The sequence below is a fragment of the Cynocephalus volans genome, chromosome 1 (assembly GCF_027409185.1).
Source record: "Cynocephalus volans isolate mCynVol1 chromosome 1, mCynVol1.pri, whole genome shotgun sequence".
Lineage (NCBI taxonomy): Eukaryota > Metazoa > Chordata > Mammalia > Dermoptera > Cynocephalidae > Cynocephalus > Cynocephalus volans.
Window position 1 is genome coordinate 57,744,186 of NC_084460.1, and position 13,915 is coordinate 57,758,100.

A 13,915-nucleotide genomic window follows, 5' to 3' on the forward strand; every position below is an offset into this window, starting at 1 on the left:
AAGGCCACACAACCAGGCTGACCCTGTAGTGGTTGGTGTGGCGTCTCTATTGTGGGGAGTGCAGATGTGGGCAGCTGGCAGTGGGCGGGGGTCAGTGCCTTCCCTCCCCTCTCGGGTCACTCTATACCCCTCCCCCTGGCCACTCCCCCGTGTCCTCTCGTTCCTTGGGCCTATTTTCTCCTCTTCTGGCCTCTGCCCATTGGCACAGAGCATCCCTGAAATCCATGGAAGGAACCCAGGTGAGTTTGGAGGTGACAGCAGAGGTGGGCTCTGCCCCCCACAGCCCTAGTACACTGAGTCTTGTGCACAAGCTTTGCTCTCCCACAGTGCTTTCTACAGGCAGAGACATTCTTGGCCACCTTCCCTAGCCTATGTGCAGACTAAGAGGTTCTCCCTGGGAGGGGATCCGAGGGTGTCGAGGACCAGCCTGATGCCTGGCAGAGCTGTCCATGAGGCCACCACCTCGCTGTCCTTCTCAGGGCGCTGTGTGTTTCTGTCTGGGTCACTCTGTCCTTGCAGGCCTGCCTGTAGAGAGTGACCTCCCTATGTGGGGCTCTTACTGTGTGTGGGACACTTCACCAAGTGATACCCTTGACCAGCCCTGTAACTCCCATATTAAAGAAGAAATGGGAACTCAGAGAAGTAATGAAATAAAACGTGATTTTACTAAACAGATGAAATCATCCCAGGAACTCAGCAAATCCCCAAGACAGATTCCTGGGGTCCAGACTGCGTGGAGCTTGGCCAGAGGAGACCAGGTCTGGCTGTCTGCAGAGGCCGCACATCAGGGTGTGAGTGGCTGCCGCTCCTGGACAGAGACTGCGTCCCCTTTGCTGTGTACTTGCCCCTGCCCAAGCCCACCTTCTCCCTGCCCCCTTCCCACTTCCCTGTCTGTCTGGGAGCGCTGCTGACTTGTGAGTTCTGCACGGTCTGGGCTTGGATCAAGGCCATGGGCAGAAAGGGTGAAGGGTCAGGTGCAGGGGACAAGAGCTGCCTGAGGGGACAGAGTGCAGGTCCGCATCCCATGGCTGGGGGTGAGGAGGGGCACTGGCCGCCACTGAGCAGGATTCCTCACTAGACCCCAGCTCTGACCTCTGCCTCTCCTTCCAGATCTGTTCTCTGCTCCAGGAAGAGCCAGCGGGAGCCCCCTGGCCAGGGGAGGGGTTTGTCCGAGTCCCGTGCAGCCTGCTGGGTGGGGGCTGAACGGGAGGAAGTTGGAGAGGTGGCCCAGAGAAGTCCTAGGGTTTGCAAAGAGTAAGATCTGCCCAGAAACCTGGGGGCTTCTCAGAGTCCAGAAGTTTTGTGGGATGTCGGTTTGTTTGTCAGATGAGACTAGGGCAGTTTCCTTCTTCCTGTGATCTGTGTACGCAGGATGGGGGGCAGCGGGGGGACTGAGGGGGACATAGGAGGCTCTTCAGAAGGGAAGACTGGAGCATGGGTTTTCCGTCTGGGGCAGCAGAGGCCTCCCAGAGGAGAGGTCCCCTTCCTCAGTTTCTTGGATCTCTGGGTGCTGCTAGCGACTCTCCAAAGGCCAGCTTTGGCTTCTGCCTAGAAAGCCACCCCCTCTCTGACCCCCTGATAGGGTGACCTGCACTTGGGACTTGCTGAAACAGGCTCTTCCTCCTGTCTTCCCCCAGACTGGGGGCCTCCCATGGTCCCACAGGCACCAGGTTGTCTGATTGGGGGCAGCGTTGTCTCTGACCCCTATTACTTGCATCTCCCTACGATGCTGGGGAAGCCCCACTCCCTGCACCTTGATGTGGGAGAGGCAGCATCCCCACTCTCCCCTTCTCTCCGGAGGACCTGGGGAAGGAAAGCAGAAAGACCAAGAGCCCTCGGAGAACGAGCACTTTATGTGGGTGGGAGGGCCTTGGTCGCACACTGCCCTCACCGCGGGAAGATACTGCCATCAACGTCCTCCTCCAGGATGGTCTCCACGCGCCTCCGCTGCGGGGGAGAGGGGCTGGGGCCCGGCGTGTGGGGAGGCGGGGGGGCCCCCCCTCCGCCCCTTCCCGGGCTTACTGTCACCTCTTGCCGGTCCAGGGGGTCCGGGATCCTCGTGGGCTTTAGCTGCGGCGGCAGGAACACCTCGAGCCGGATGGCGGCGCGCGCGGACTTCTGCTGCCGGATGAGAAGCGAGATCGCCTCGGCCTGCGGGTCCCGGAGGTCGCCGAGCTGACGCGCGCATCGCCGCGCCCGGCCCCGCCCGCGGAGCGCCCTGGCCTGTCCCCTCCCTTTGCCCCCTCCTGGAGGGGACCCCGGCCGGGATTCCCTTCCGGTGTTTCCCCCGCCCCCGGGCCCTCGCCTCACCCGCATGCGGGCGTAGCGCAGCCGCAGGGCGCGGACTCTCCCGCGGGCTTCGGCCGCCTTGAGAACGCCGAGGAGCCTGTCCTGGCGCTCGGAGGGCAGCTCAAGCGCCTGGGTCCACGCGCGCGGGTCGGGCACGCGGCACCGCAGCTCCACCGACTCGCGCGGGAAGATGGAGGCGGCCGCGCCCACGTTCTCGAGCAGGTCGCCGAAGAGCAGGTGGCGGCGGCGCTGCGCAGGAGGCATGGCCACCAGCCGCTCCAGCGTCAGGGTCGAGCCTGGAGTGGGGGCTTTCGGCGCGCTCTTCCCGGCTCGCTCTCGCGGGCCTGTGCGCCCGGCGTCCTCCTTCGCCGGCGGCTGCATACTCCGGCGGCGGCCGAGGGAGAAGGGGACCGGTTGGCGTCTGAGCCGGCACGGGCCCGGCCCCACCGCGCGTTCTGACTCTGGGCCCGCTGGACGCTCCGCAGCCGGCCTTAGGTCCCGCACTTCTGGCTTTTTGCACCTTTGCCCACGTCAGCACAGACTCCTGCAGTCAGCTAGAACTTGCGGATTGAATCGGAGTTTCAGGAAATATCCCTCCTATCCGACGTTGTGTTTGAACCGAGAAAATGCCGAACAACCCTCTGAGTTGATCTCAGGTCCTACCCAGGGGTGGACCCCACATGGGATGGCTCTGGGGGAGGCCTGGTAGACCTTAGTGTGCCCCGTGGCCTCCAGCGTCCCCCCACCCAACTGGAATCCCAGGGACTGGTGTGGTCTGTCCTGCCCCTCATTGGACAGGCGACCTTCAGCCTTAGTGTTAGGGGCGTGGAGGGCACTGCACGGGCGTTCATTACATCTGGGCAGATGTGTGTGTGCAGGTTTGTGTGTCTGTTGGGTGTGTATGCATCTGGGCCTGTACATATCTGTGTGGGTGTGCGTGTATGGGAGGTCTTTGTGGTTACGTGTGTCTGTCTGGGTCTGTGTGTGCGCACGTGCATGTGTACGCCAGGAGGTTCAGAGCTGCGTGGACAGCTGGCTCACTGCAGGGGAGCTCCCATCCTCCTGGCCTGTCCCCTGCTTGGCCTAGATGAGGGGTAGCGCAGAGCCCACGGAGGAGATGACAGAGGGGGGAGGACCCCAAGCCCCAGCCCACAGCGCCCCACCCGGCCTCGGGCCAGGTACTGGCTCACTGTGAGAGGCAGAGCCACGGTCTAGGCGTCTGCTGGCCTCCCCCGCCACCCACCTCCCCTGCTCTCCACTCCCACCCTGTCCTGAGCTCCAGCAACCGAGGGCTCGGCACACCCCTCTGTCCCCACACCCTTTACCTTCTGTCTTCTCCGTCGGTCGTGAACCTCCGCCTCAGCCCTGACTCTCTGTGGATTGTTGACGAGGTTGCCCGGCAACCTGGAGTCCCGTCCATCCCCCCACCAGGCGTGGGCGGGGCGGCCCACCCGGAGGGTCGTGGGCAGAGCCGGGTCCTGGAGCTTGGAGCCCTCCCCCACCGCGGGGGCCACGGTCGCTCCCTGAGCACCGTGGAGGTGACCGCCGGCCTCCCAAGCCGGGGTACGTGTCTTTTCCCAGAGGCCGCAGGCGCACCGATCTGGGGGCTGTGGGCCCGGGTTCTTGGCTTGGGGCACTCAGTCCTTTTGCCCTCGGCATGCCCAGGAAGCCTCTTGACCCCAGCCGCTGGTGTTCACAGGAAGGGAAAACTGGGCCAGAACTCAGGACCCTTCACCTCTTCTAGGGCAAGTTTGGGATCTCGGGTCCAGGGGTCCCCCCAGACCAGCCCTGGGCTTTGTTGAACCCCAAGTGTCCAGGTCTGGGGTCCTAGATCCCAGATTTCTCTAACCTATTTGTGCATTCCTTAACTTTACAATATATAATTTTGTAACTAATTTTTTTTTTTTTTTTTTTGGTGGCTGACAGGTAAGGGGATCCCAACGCGTGGCCTGGGTGTTCTAAGGCTGCGTGCTAACCAACAGAGCTAACCGGACAGCCTACTTCTCAATTTATTAATTCTGTAATTTGTTTATGCATTAATCGATGCACTCTAGAATTTGTTGATTCATGTGCTCAGTCCACAGTTTAAGTCAGGCTAAGATTAGTGCATTAAGTCCATAATCTGTTAACATACCTGTTACTTCTACAGTGTATACCTAACTCTCCCCTTTATTCATAGATGAGCCTGCTGAGGCCCACCAGTGGTGCCTTTCTGGGAGTTTGGAGCCAGAAAGTTTGTGGGCGGGATCATCCTGGCCTGGGGGTGCGTCTCAGCTGAGGTTCTGGCCTTTCTGAAGGAGGCTGTTGACTGTCCCCATTGTTTTTGGAAGCTTGCGCTGGCCTCTTGGTGAGAGGATAAGCTGTGTCCTGAGCCTGCACGCCCATCCCCACAGCTGGGTGGTATGACTGTCCATCCTTTCAGCCCCTCCCTAAGCCTTTGCCCAAGCTGTCCCCCACCAAAGCCCTTCTCGATGCTGCCCCTCCCCTCCTGCTTGTGTCTTTGGGGTGTGGCCTGGGCTTCAGCACCAGCCTGGGGGCTTGTTGAAGAAGATCCCTGGCTCCTGAAGAAACAGAGAGGGTTTGAGGTGCTCACCTGGCAGGCTGCCTCCTCCATGCAGCCTTCCTGGATCCATGAAGTCCAGACTGGGCCGTCTCGATGCTCCCACAGGGGTGAGTCCTTTGAGACAAGGATCTGGGCCTTCCTCTCAGCTTACAGAAGTCCAGGCTAGGGGCACACATAAGTGAGGAGCTAGCTGGCTCCTGGCAGTGGGTTGGGGGTCACATAGGGAGTACAGGAACATTCTCTTCTCCTTCAAGAAGGGACTTTCCCTCTGTTTTTCCCTCTGTTTTTGTAGGATTGAAAACCTGATACCCTTTTCCCCCTAATTCCCAACAAGGTACTCCGAGGGCCCAGGGCCTGCCCAGCTCACATTCCTGAGCACAGCTGATTCTACCTGCTTCTCCACACACTGGCGGTTCTGCTGGTTCTGCTGGGAGGGAGGTATCCCCTGTGTGTTTGGGGCCTAGCAACTGTGAGGGACCCATAGGGTGGATGTCTCTCATCTGATGAGGGTGGGTGTCACTCATCTGTTCCTGTGCCCAGGACTCGAGTATTTTTCAAGGACTGACAGAAATGGTGAGATCTAAAAGCATGTTTATTGGTGCTAAGGCCTGAAAATAAAGCTTCAAAATCAAATTAATAGGCTTTCTTAAATGACTATAAAATTTAATATTGTATTGAAAAGCTGCAACTCAATTCTTTTGTCATTGTATATAAATTTTATAAAGTTAAAATCACAAGGACAGAGTAATTTATTTTGATAAAATTTAGAATTGTTAAAGTCCTTTCACTGTGTAACAGTCAAATGGCTGAGTGTGGCCTGGTGACTGAATTCCCTGGGGGACGTGGTTTCATGTGGGGCTGCCAGATCCTCTGCTTTATTCCTGTGCCCTGTGCCCAGCGAGGGTGGGAGCATACGGTGAGGGGAGCAGACAGCGTGCCTGCCCAGGTGGTGAGGGCTGAGCTGGTCTGCCCTTGGAGTCACTGGGTGAGTGTGAAGTGTGTTTGCCCCAGTGTGCCTGTGTGAATCTCACTCCAGGACCCAGGCCTGCCCAAGTGCCCATGGACTCCTTGTGCAGCCCGAGTCAGGCTTTAGCCATATCTGTGACATGTGTTCCGTGCTGTCATGCATGTAAGTTCTGTGTCTTGGGGTGTCTGCATGATTTGTTCTGCCTGCTTGTGACGTGTGTTTGAGGTAGTCTTGCTCTGACACACGTATTCTCTCCCTTACCACATGTCCTCTGCTGTCCTTTGTGTGACACATATGTTTTGTGTCAAGCCCTTGCTCTGCCTACACCTCTCTGAGGGGGCTGCCCAACTTGCTGGGTTGAGGGAAGCACAGGAGTCCTGGTCTGGGGTCAGGAGAAGCTGGGGCCGTTCCCTCTGCACCGCCAGTCCCCCTTTGTGGAGTGCTCTGGGCCTCGGGCGGGGCCCTGCCAACCCCAGGGAGTGTAGTCGGCACCCTGTCCTGGCCACCCTTGGGCCAGGTGACCAAACCTGTCTTTCCAAGGGTCCAGGTACCTGCCTCCAGCTGGTTTCTGTGCTGGGTGCCATTGGACACACTCTCACAGGCTGTCTGCTGAGGCCAGAGCTCACAGGCCCAGTCTGGCAGCAGCGTCACTAAGTCACAGCCAAGGCCATGCAAGTGAGGATGCCAGGGCTGGTGAGGGCAAGGGCAGGATCTGTGCAGGTGGGGCAGGACAGGCACAAAGGAGGGAGGAGCAGGTCCAGGTCCACATTAAAGGGACATGCGTGTTCTGTGGTTGTGAACGTGTCAGGGCAGGACAACAGAACACATGGGATGCACGAGGGACACGTTACATGTCTGGGAACACCCTGGACCTGCAGGGTCCCCATAAAAGGCTTGAAGCCTCTCTTTATTCCTGGAAGGACAGGCAGGGCTGAGTTGGGGGCAGCCTGGGGTGTGGCAAGTGGGTGGTTGCTTACTGCCTGGGCGAGGGGGACCGGGTTGGGGATAGGGAGCCGAGTATGACCAGGGCTGGCTTGCCTCTTTCCCTCTTCTTGCTCTCTGTCCTCTTCCCCTCCCCCTCTCGTTCTCCCCTCTCCCTGCCTTTTGTTTGGGCGGCTGGCCAGTGTAGGTATAAGAACCAAACCCTGGACCTTGGTGTTATCAGCAACACGCTCTAACTGAGCCAACTGGCCAACCCCTCCATCTCCCTCTTGACCCCTCCATACCCCCTTCCCCCCTTGTTTTCCCCCTTCCTCTTCCTCTCCATCCCAACCCCCCATCTTCCCCCTCTATGGCTGCAGGGAGGAGGTGGGTGAGATGACCCGGGTGGCATGTGTGTGTGGAAGGGGAGGGGTATGCAGCTGCAGGGACCAGTGCCCCGTCTCCACCCTGCCCTGACCTCTGACACTGGCTCCTGGACTTGGGGCATCAGGTGGGGTTCCTCTGTCCCCCTTGCCTACGGGGTCTCTGCCCCCAACCTCACAGTGCCTACAGCCTCCCCTTTCCCAGGCAGGGTCTTGGGCTGGGAGGCAGCTGCAGGCCATTAGGGAATAAGGTTCTGTAGGTGGGCAGGTGGGCACAGGCAGCTGGGCAGAGGGTCTGGGGTCTCCTGCTCAGACCCTCATGAGCCCAGCTGGGGGAGGGGCTGCAGAAGTCTGAGCCTACCTGAGTTCTTACCTCCTCTGGGCTCCTGAGGTCAGAAGGGTTGTGCCACAAGCTTGGCCTGGAGAGAGTGTCTGTGCATATGTGTGTCCCCCGGTGTCTGAAGACTTTGGTCTGTGCCTGCCTGTTCCCACAAGTGTCCATGTACTCTCTGCCCACGTGCCTGCATGCACCTTGGCAAGGCCTTGTATGTGCGTGGCCCATGTGTTTGCATATCACAGGGAGTATGCATTTCTGAGCATGTACCTGTGTTTACCCATGTGCCTGTTAGGGCATTTCTGTGCATGTTTGCAGGAATGTGTGTCCTTTGAGTGTCTCTGTGGTTGTGCCCTGTGTCTTCACACGTGCCCTGAGTCTCAGCTGCAGTGAAGATGCAGAGATAAGTCCTGGGGGACAGGTTGGGATGCTGAGTCTTGGGGTGTCAGCATGCTCTGTCCTCTCCTGATTTGCCAGGTATCCTAGCGACGCTGCTGCCAGTTGCCTAGCAACCAGGTCCCCATCCTTGGAGAAGGATGCTCTGAGCAGGGTCTGGGCTATGGGTGAGAGGTCCGGATCTTCTTCAAAGCCCATGCAAGAAGAACAACCCCAGGATTGGGTGGGGTCTGGTGACTTAGCTCAGGGGTCACCCACGTGGCCTTGACCTGTGACCTTTCATCTCAGTGGACTGCATGTGACAGCTGTGCTGGAAAGGAGGCAGCTGCACAGGAGCCATTAAACTGTGTGGGTGCCAGGAGCCTGTCTGTGGGGGAGGGATGCTGAGGCATAGCTCTGGGACCCAGCCATGACGGAGGTTCCCCAGTATGTCTCCAAACGAGCCTGGGTTCAACGCTGTCTCTGCCACTTTGACAGGTGGCTTCACATCTCTGAGCTCAATGCTCTCATCTGCCCAAGGGTGATGTTGATGGCAAAGGCCAGGTGTGGTGGGAATTAACGAGCTTGTGTTCATGAGGGGCTTGGCAGGAGGCAAGCACAAGGAGCACACAGTAGGTGCTGTGCCAGTCCTGTGTCCTGGATCCGGGTATCCTGTCTGCTTGTTTACAACAGGGCTCTGTGCTGCTGAGAGCTGGCTGGGTGGGGGCACTGCTGAGTGCTGACCACCTGCTTGCCTGCTGTGGCTCAGCCACCTCCTGAGAGCCTGGCTGAGGGGTGCTGTTCTGGGCACAGAATGCCAACCAGGCTGGTTTGGGTCAGTCTGTCCAAGGCTGTGTCTCTGCGTATGAGATGTGGTCTCCATGTCTGTGTGTCTGAGTCTGTGAATGTGTATTTCTGTGCATCTTCTGAGTCTGTGTTCCTGTGTTTGAGTCTGTGTGTCCTTGTGTCTGTCCTCTGGATGTCCCTGTCCATGTGACCCAGCCTGTGTGTGTATCTCTGCAGTCTGTGGTCTGAGCTTTCTTGTTTATCTCCTTATGCCTGTCCCCATCCAATGTGGGGCCGGATGGCCCTGCGTGCGGTGACCCATTTCCCTGTGGCACCCCGTCCAGCCTGCGAAGCCCCTCCCTCTCTGGAGCTGCAGCCTCCTCCCCCTCCCCCAGATCCTGGCTGCTGCGATCTGATCTGGCTGCTGCGTCTGGTCTGGTGTCTACTGAGGAGAAGGAGCAGCCGCTGCCGCAGCCCTGTCCAGACCCCGTGCTGAGGCGAGGAGGGGACCTCCTCAGCCTTGCTCTGCTGCTGTCCCTGTCTGCCGGTCAGCTGAGGGTTATATCTCAGTGGTCTCAGCTTCCAAGGAGGTTGCTGAGGTAAGGGTCTGAGCCGCTGGAGGTAGGGTGGGGGCCGCGATGGTGCAGCTGCTTGGGCAGGGCTGGGAGGGGCAGGAGGAGTTCAGCTGTCCAGCGTCCCAAGTCCCAGCTATTTCCGGGCATATCTCAGTGTTTTGTGTGCCTGCGTGTGCATGAAGGCAGGTTTGGGCATCTCTGTGTGTTCACACATGTGTCCCTGCCTCCCTGTGCCTGTGAGCACACAGGCGGCTGTGTGTCTGTGGTCCCTGTGGGTGGACACGTGTCCTCCTGTGTGACTATCTCCACGCAGACCATGTGTGTCTGTAAACCAAATGAGCTGATGTCCTTGTGGGAGCATGTGTGTCTCTGTTTTGTGTGTCCCTGCCTATGCACACATGTGTACCTGTGTGTTCTTGTGTGTGCACGTGTGCCTCAGTGTCTCTGGCTGTTCATGGGGGGGTCCACGTGCTGCTGGCTGCGTGTGTCGTGCTCTGAGGCCTTGGCAGGGCATGTGTCCAGCCCTGTGGTTACTTGCCCCTGTGCTCTGTCCCAGGTGCTGTACCCAGTGGCTTTGAGGGCATCAGCATGGAGTCCCTTTTCGCTGCCCCATTCCTGGAGATCCTCTATGGCAGCCAGGACAACCTGTCCCTCCTGAGCCCCAACCACAGTCTGCCGCCCCCCCACCTGCTGCTCAACACCAGCCATGGTGCCTTCTTGCCCCTGGGGCTCAAGGTCACCATTGTGGGGCTCTATCTGGCTGTGTGTGTTGGGGGGCTGCTGGGGAACTGCCTCGTCATGTATGTCATCCTCAGGTAGGCTGGGTCCCCCCAAGGTCCCCATCTGGTGAGTCCCACAGAGCTGCAGAGGGAAACTGAGGCAGTGGGCTGTTTTAGGTGAGCCTGACCAGGTGGTGATTACCCACTTCCCCGATCAAATTCCTTCTTGCCCTGTCCAGGGGGTGGGGTCAATCCTGAGGCCCTGGATGCTCAACTCCCCGGGGAAGGGGACCTGATAAGGGGGAGAGAGGGGAGGGGAGGGGGCCTGCCCTGCCCTCGTCTGTCCCAGGAGGAAGTGTCACCACCCTGACCCCTGGTTTGAGCTGCGGGCCAGGTACCATGCCAAGCTCTCCATGTGAATGACCTCATTGGATTCCTCAGCAACCCCATGAGCTCTTGTCAGCCCATTCCTCAGATGGGCAAAGGGAGGCACAGGGCTGAAGCCCCTTCTGCCTGGCCCCATGGCTCCCTGCTCACGGCAGACATCTGTGGCTGAGTCCACCATCAGCTGTTCTCAGAGATGGGAAAGCTCATAGTCAGGGTCGGGGGACATGACTGGGGGGCGGTGCTGGGGTGGGCAAAGAGCCCTTCCCATGGAGTGTGCATTGGGCAGGTAGCAGGGGGGAGGTTTTCCTGGGCAGAGGAAAGGATGGACCCCGAGTCCATTCAGATGGGAGGGAATTAAAGGGGCCTGAGGACAGCAGCTGGGGTCTTGAATGCCAGGTTGGAGGGACTTGTTCCTCAGGCAGTGGGAGTCTCGGAGGTACTTGAGCAGGAAGATGACAAAGCCATGGACTTGATCCTCATCAATCCAGGAGGTATTTCCTTGACCAGAAAGAGGTGGTTCTGAAGCAAGCACTTGGGGCTCTAAAGCAAGTGGTCCCTCCTTATAACCTCAAAGGCCCCCAGTCAGAGGAGTTAGAGTAGGAATGGAACTGGTGGAGGCAAGACAGGGGCAGTGGGGGTGTCCAGGCCTTGCCTCCCCCACCCTGTCCTCTCAGTGTCCCCGAGCAAACCCCATTCCTCCCTGGGCCTTGTTTTCCCCATCTGGAAAGTGAGGAAGGCAGACCATATAGCACGTGTTCATACATGTATGTGTACAGGTATGTTGCGTGTATGACAGACAGTCACTCAAGGGGTGGGAAGAGCAGCCACCCCTTCCCCAGTGCTGACCCTCATGTTCCATGACCCACATGCCCCTTCGTGGGTCAGAAGGGCAGCATCTGGGGCAGTCCATGTGCCTTGACACCTCCTGTTATTAGTGCTTCTCTACTGTGTCTCTCCTTTGTACTAGGGTATTTAAACTCTCAGAGCTACTTCCTGGATGAGAGCAGACAAGGAAGGTTGTCCTGCTCACCGGAGTCCCCAGAGTGGTGCTCAGGAACTGCTGTGGCCACTCTGGCGCAAGAGGCAGCACACAGAATGTTCTGAGCTGGTGGATGGGGGCAGTTGCCCCAGGAGTCAGAAACACTTGGTTCTGAGCCCCACTCTGCTTTTTACCAGCTTAAGGCCTTGAGAAAACAACTTAGATCCTCTGAGCCTCATTTTCCTCCTCCATAGAGTGTGGATCAATCTTTTTTTTTTTGGTGGCTGGCTGGTATGGGGATCCAAACCCTTGACCTTGGTGTTATAACACTTTGCTCTAACCAACAGAGCTAACTGGCCAGCCCTTTTGTGAATCTTAGATAAAATTCATGTGAAGAGCTTGGCACAGGTGTCTGCCATTATCACTGTCATTGTTGTTGTGTTATTTGGTCATAACTGAGGCCTCTTTATGCTTATTCTTAATCCCTAAGAGGCAGAACTAAACCCCAGGTTCTGCCATGGCAGCTAAACTGACATGGAATATTGTCATTTCTGGTGCTGCCGCTGCCATCACCATCACCATCACCATCATCACCATCATCATCACCATCGTCATCACCATCACCATCTCCATCATCATCACCCCAACTGTCTCAATCGTTAATTCATTCAACAAATATTTATTAATCAGCCACTATTTTTCCAACCCTGTTCCAGGTGCTTGTTTAGACCCCATTAACACCTCTCCTGTCCCCGTTGCCATTTCTAGTCTCCATTGCTAGACAGTGGTGTGGACTGGGAAGGCCTTTGATGTGCTCTTATAGACTCTGGCAGCTGTGAGGCCAACATTTGAGTCCATGAGGGTTCTTGGGGGAGGCTTGAAAGGGAGGAGGATAGGTTCTTTCTCTATGATTCCATGCAGAGTCAGGTGTGTACTCTGGTACCCTACGTGCCCCAACTTTTCCAAAGCATACCAGTCTTTAAGGTTTGGAACACTTTTGTGGGTGAGAATCACTTGAGGAGCTTGTTAAAATATTTGCTCCCAGGCTCCATCCCCCGAGACTGACTCAGGGGGCCTCAGGTTGTATCCAGGAGCCTGCTATTTAATAAACTCCCTTGGGGACTCTGATGTCGAGGGACTCAGAGCTGGTGCCTCTTGTGGTGGCCAACAAGATGAGCCTCTTGCCCTTTGTTACCAGGTCCAGCCAGGGTGGCCAATGTAGCCTTTCTTCTCCCTGTCCTCTCTGCAGGCACACCAAGATGAAGACAGCTACCAACATTTACATCTTTAATCTGGCCCTAGCTGACACTCTGGTTCTGCTAACACTGCCCTTCCAGGGCACAGATATCCTCCTGGGCTTCTGGCCATTCGGGAATGCCCTGTGCAAGACAGTCATTGCCATTGACTACTACAACATGTTCACCAGCACCTTCACACTGACCGCCATGAGTGTGGACCGCTACGTAGCCATCTGCCACCCCATCCGCGCCCTTGATGTCCGGACATCCAGCAAAGCCCAGGCTGTCAATGTGGCCATCTGGGCCCTGGCCTCTGTGGTCGGCGTTCCTGTTGCCATCATGGGATCGGCACAGGTTGAGGATGAAGGTCAGTGGCGTGGCCCCCTCCCCTCACCAGGCTCCCTGTGGCTCCTGGGGGGCCCCTTCCAGCTTACCCACCTGCTGTGTCTCCAAGGGACCACGCTGACCTTGTTTCTCTCCTTACAGAGATCGAATGTTTGGTGGAGATCCCCAGCCCGCAGGACTACTGGGGCCCCGTGTTTGCCATCTGCATCTTCCTCTTCTCCTTCATCATCCCTGTACTCATTATCTGTGTCTGCTACAGTCTCATGATCCGGCGGCTCCATGGTGTCCGCCTGCTCTCAGGCTCCCGTGAGAAGGACCGGAACCTGCGGCGCATCACTCGACTGGTGCTTGTGGTAGTGGCTGTGTTCGTGGGCTGCTGGACGCCTGTGCAGGTCTTTGTGCTGGTCCAAGGGCTGGGCATTCAGCCGGGCAGTGAGACTGCCGTGGCCATCCTCCGCTTCTGCACGGCCCTGGGCTACGTCAACAGCTGCCTCAACCCCATCCTCTATGCCTTCCTGGATGAGAACTTTAAGGCCTGCTTCCGCAAGTTCTGCTGCACATCTGCCCTACGCCGGGAAATGCAGGTGTCTGACCGCGTGCGCAGCATCGCCAAGGATGTGGCCGTAGCCTGCAAGACCTCTGAGACGATACCACGGCCCGCATGACTAGGCGTGGACCTGCCCATGGTGCCTGTCAGCCCGCAGAGCCCATCCACGCCCAACACGGAGCTCACGCAGGTCACTGCCCTCTAGGCTGACTCCTGAGCCCTGAGCACCTGGAGCCTTGGGTGGGCTTTCTCTTTGGCCCAGGGACGCTCTGTCCCAGAGGAGGACCTAGTCACACCATGGGACAGTTGAAAGCATTAGGGCTGCCTCCGCAGCCCTCATCAGACTAACATGGCCCTCCTACTGCAGGGCTGAGGGGAGCACAAGGACTTTGCCCTGAAGCATCCACTGCATCGGGGGACACACCTGACTGCAGCTCACGCACATGCTCCTGTGCTCCATGTGACTTTTCCTTGGCCTCTCCCCCTGCTGTCAGCTGAACACTGTGT

The 13,915-nt window shown here is 57.9% G+C and overlaps 2 protein-coding genes across 6 annotated transcripts; one reads left to right on the forward strand and one right to left on the reverse strand.

Annotated features, from left to right (window-relative positions):
• Positions 1-1,887: 1,887 nt before the first annotated feature.
• LKAAEAR1 (LKAAEAR motif containing 1) lies at positions 1,888-2,670 on the reverse strand. The gene is made up of 3 exons (XM_063087751.1): positions 2,311-2,670; positions 2,029-2,151; positions 1,888-1,947 (listed from the first exon to the last, which is right to left on the reverse strand). Exons 1-3 carry the CDS (start codon positions 2,668-2,670, stop codon positions 1,888-1,890), a joined length of 543 nt encoding a protein of 180 aa, XP_062943821.1.
• A 7,111-nt stretch (positions 2,671-9,781) lies between these two features.
• OPRL1 (opioid related nociceptin receptor 1) lies at positions 9,782-13,526 on the forward strand. Of its 5 annotated transcripts, none has more exons than XM_063099449.1 (4): positions 9,909-10,008; positions 10,643-10,672; positions 12,524-12,883; positions 13,003-13,526. In XM_063099449.1, the coding sequence occupies exons 1-4, from the start codon at positions 9,996-9,998 to the stop codon at positions 13,524-13,526; spliced, it is 927 nt and encodes a 308-aa protein (XP_062955519.1). In that variant the 5' UTR covers positions 9,909-9,995. The 5 variants fall into 5 exon arrangements, with proteins under 5 accessions (XP_062955502.1, XP_062955511.1, XP_062955519.1 ...); XM_063099466.1 differs by having other exon boundaries at positions 9,909-9,993; XM_063099432.1 differs by lacking the exon at positions 10,643-10,672 and having other exon boundaries at positions 9,782-10,008; positions 12,528-12,883.
• Positions 13,527-13,915: the final 389 nt, after the last annotated feature.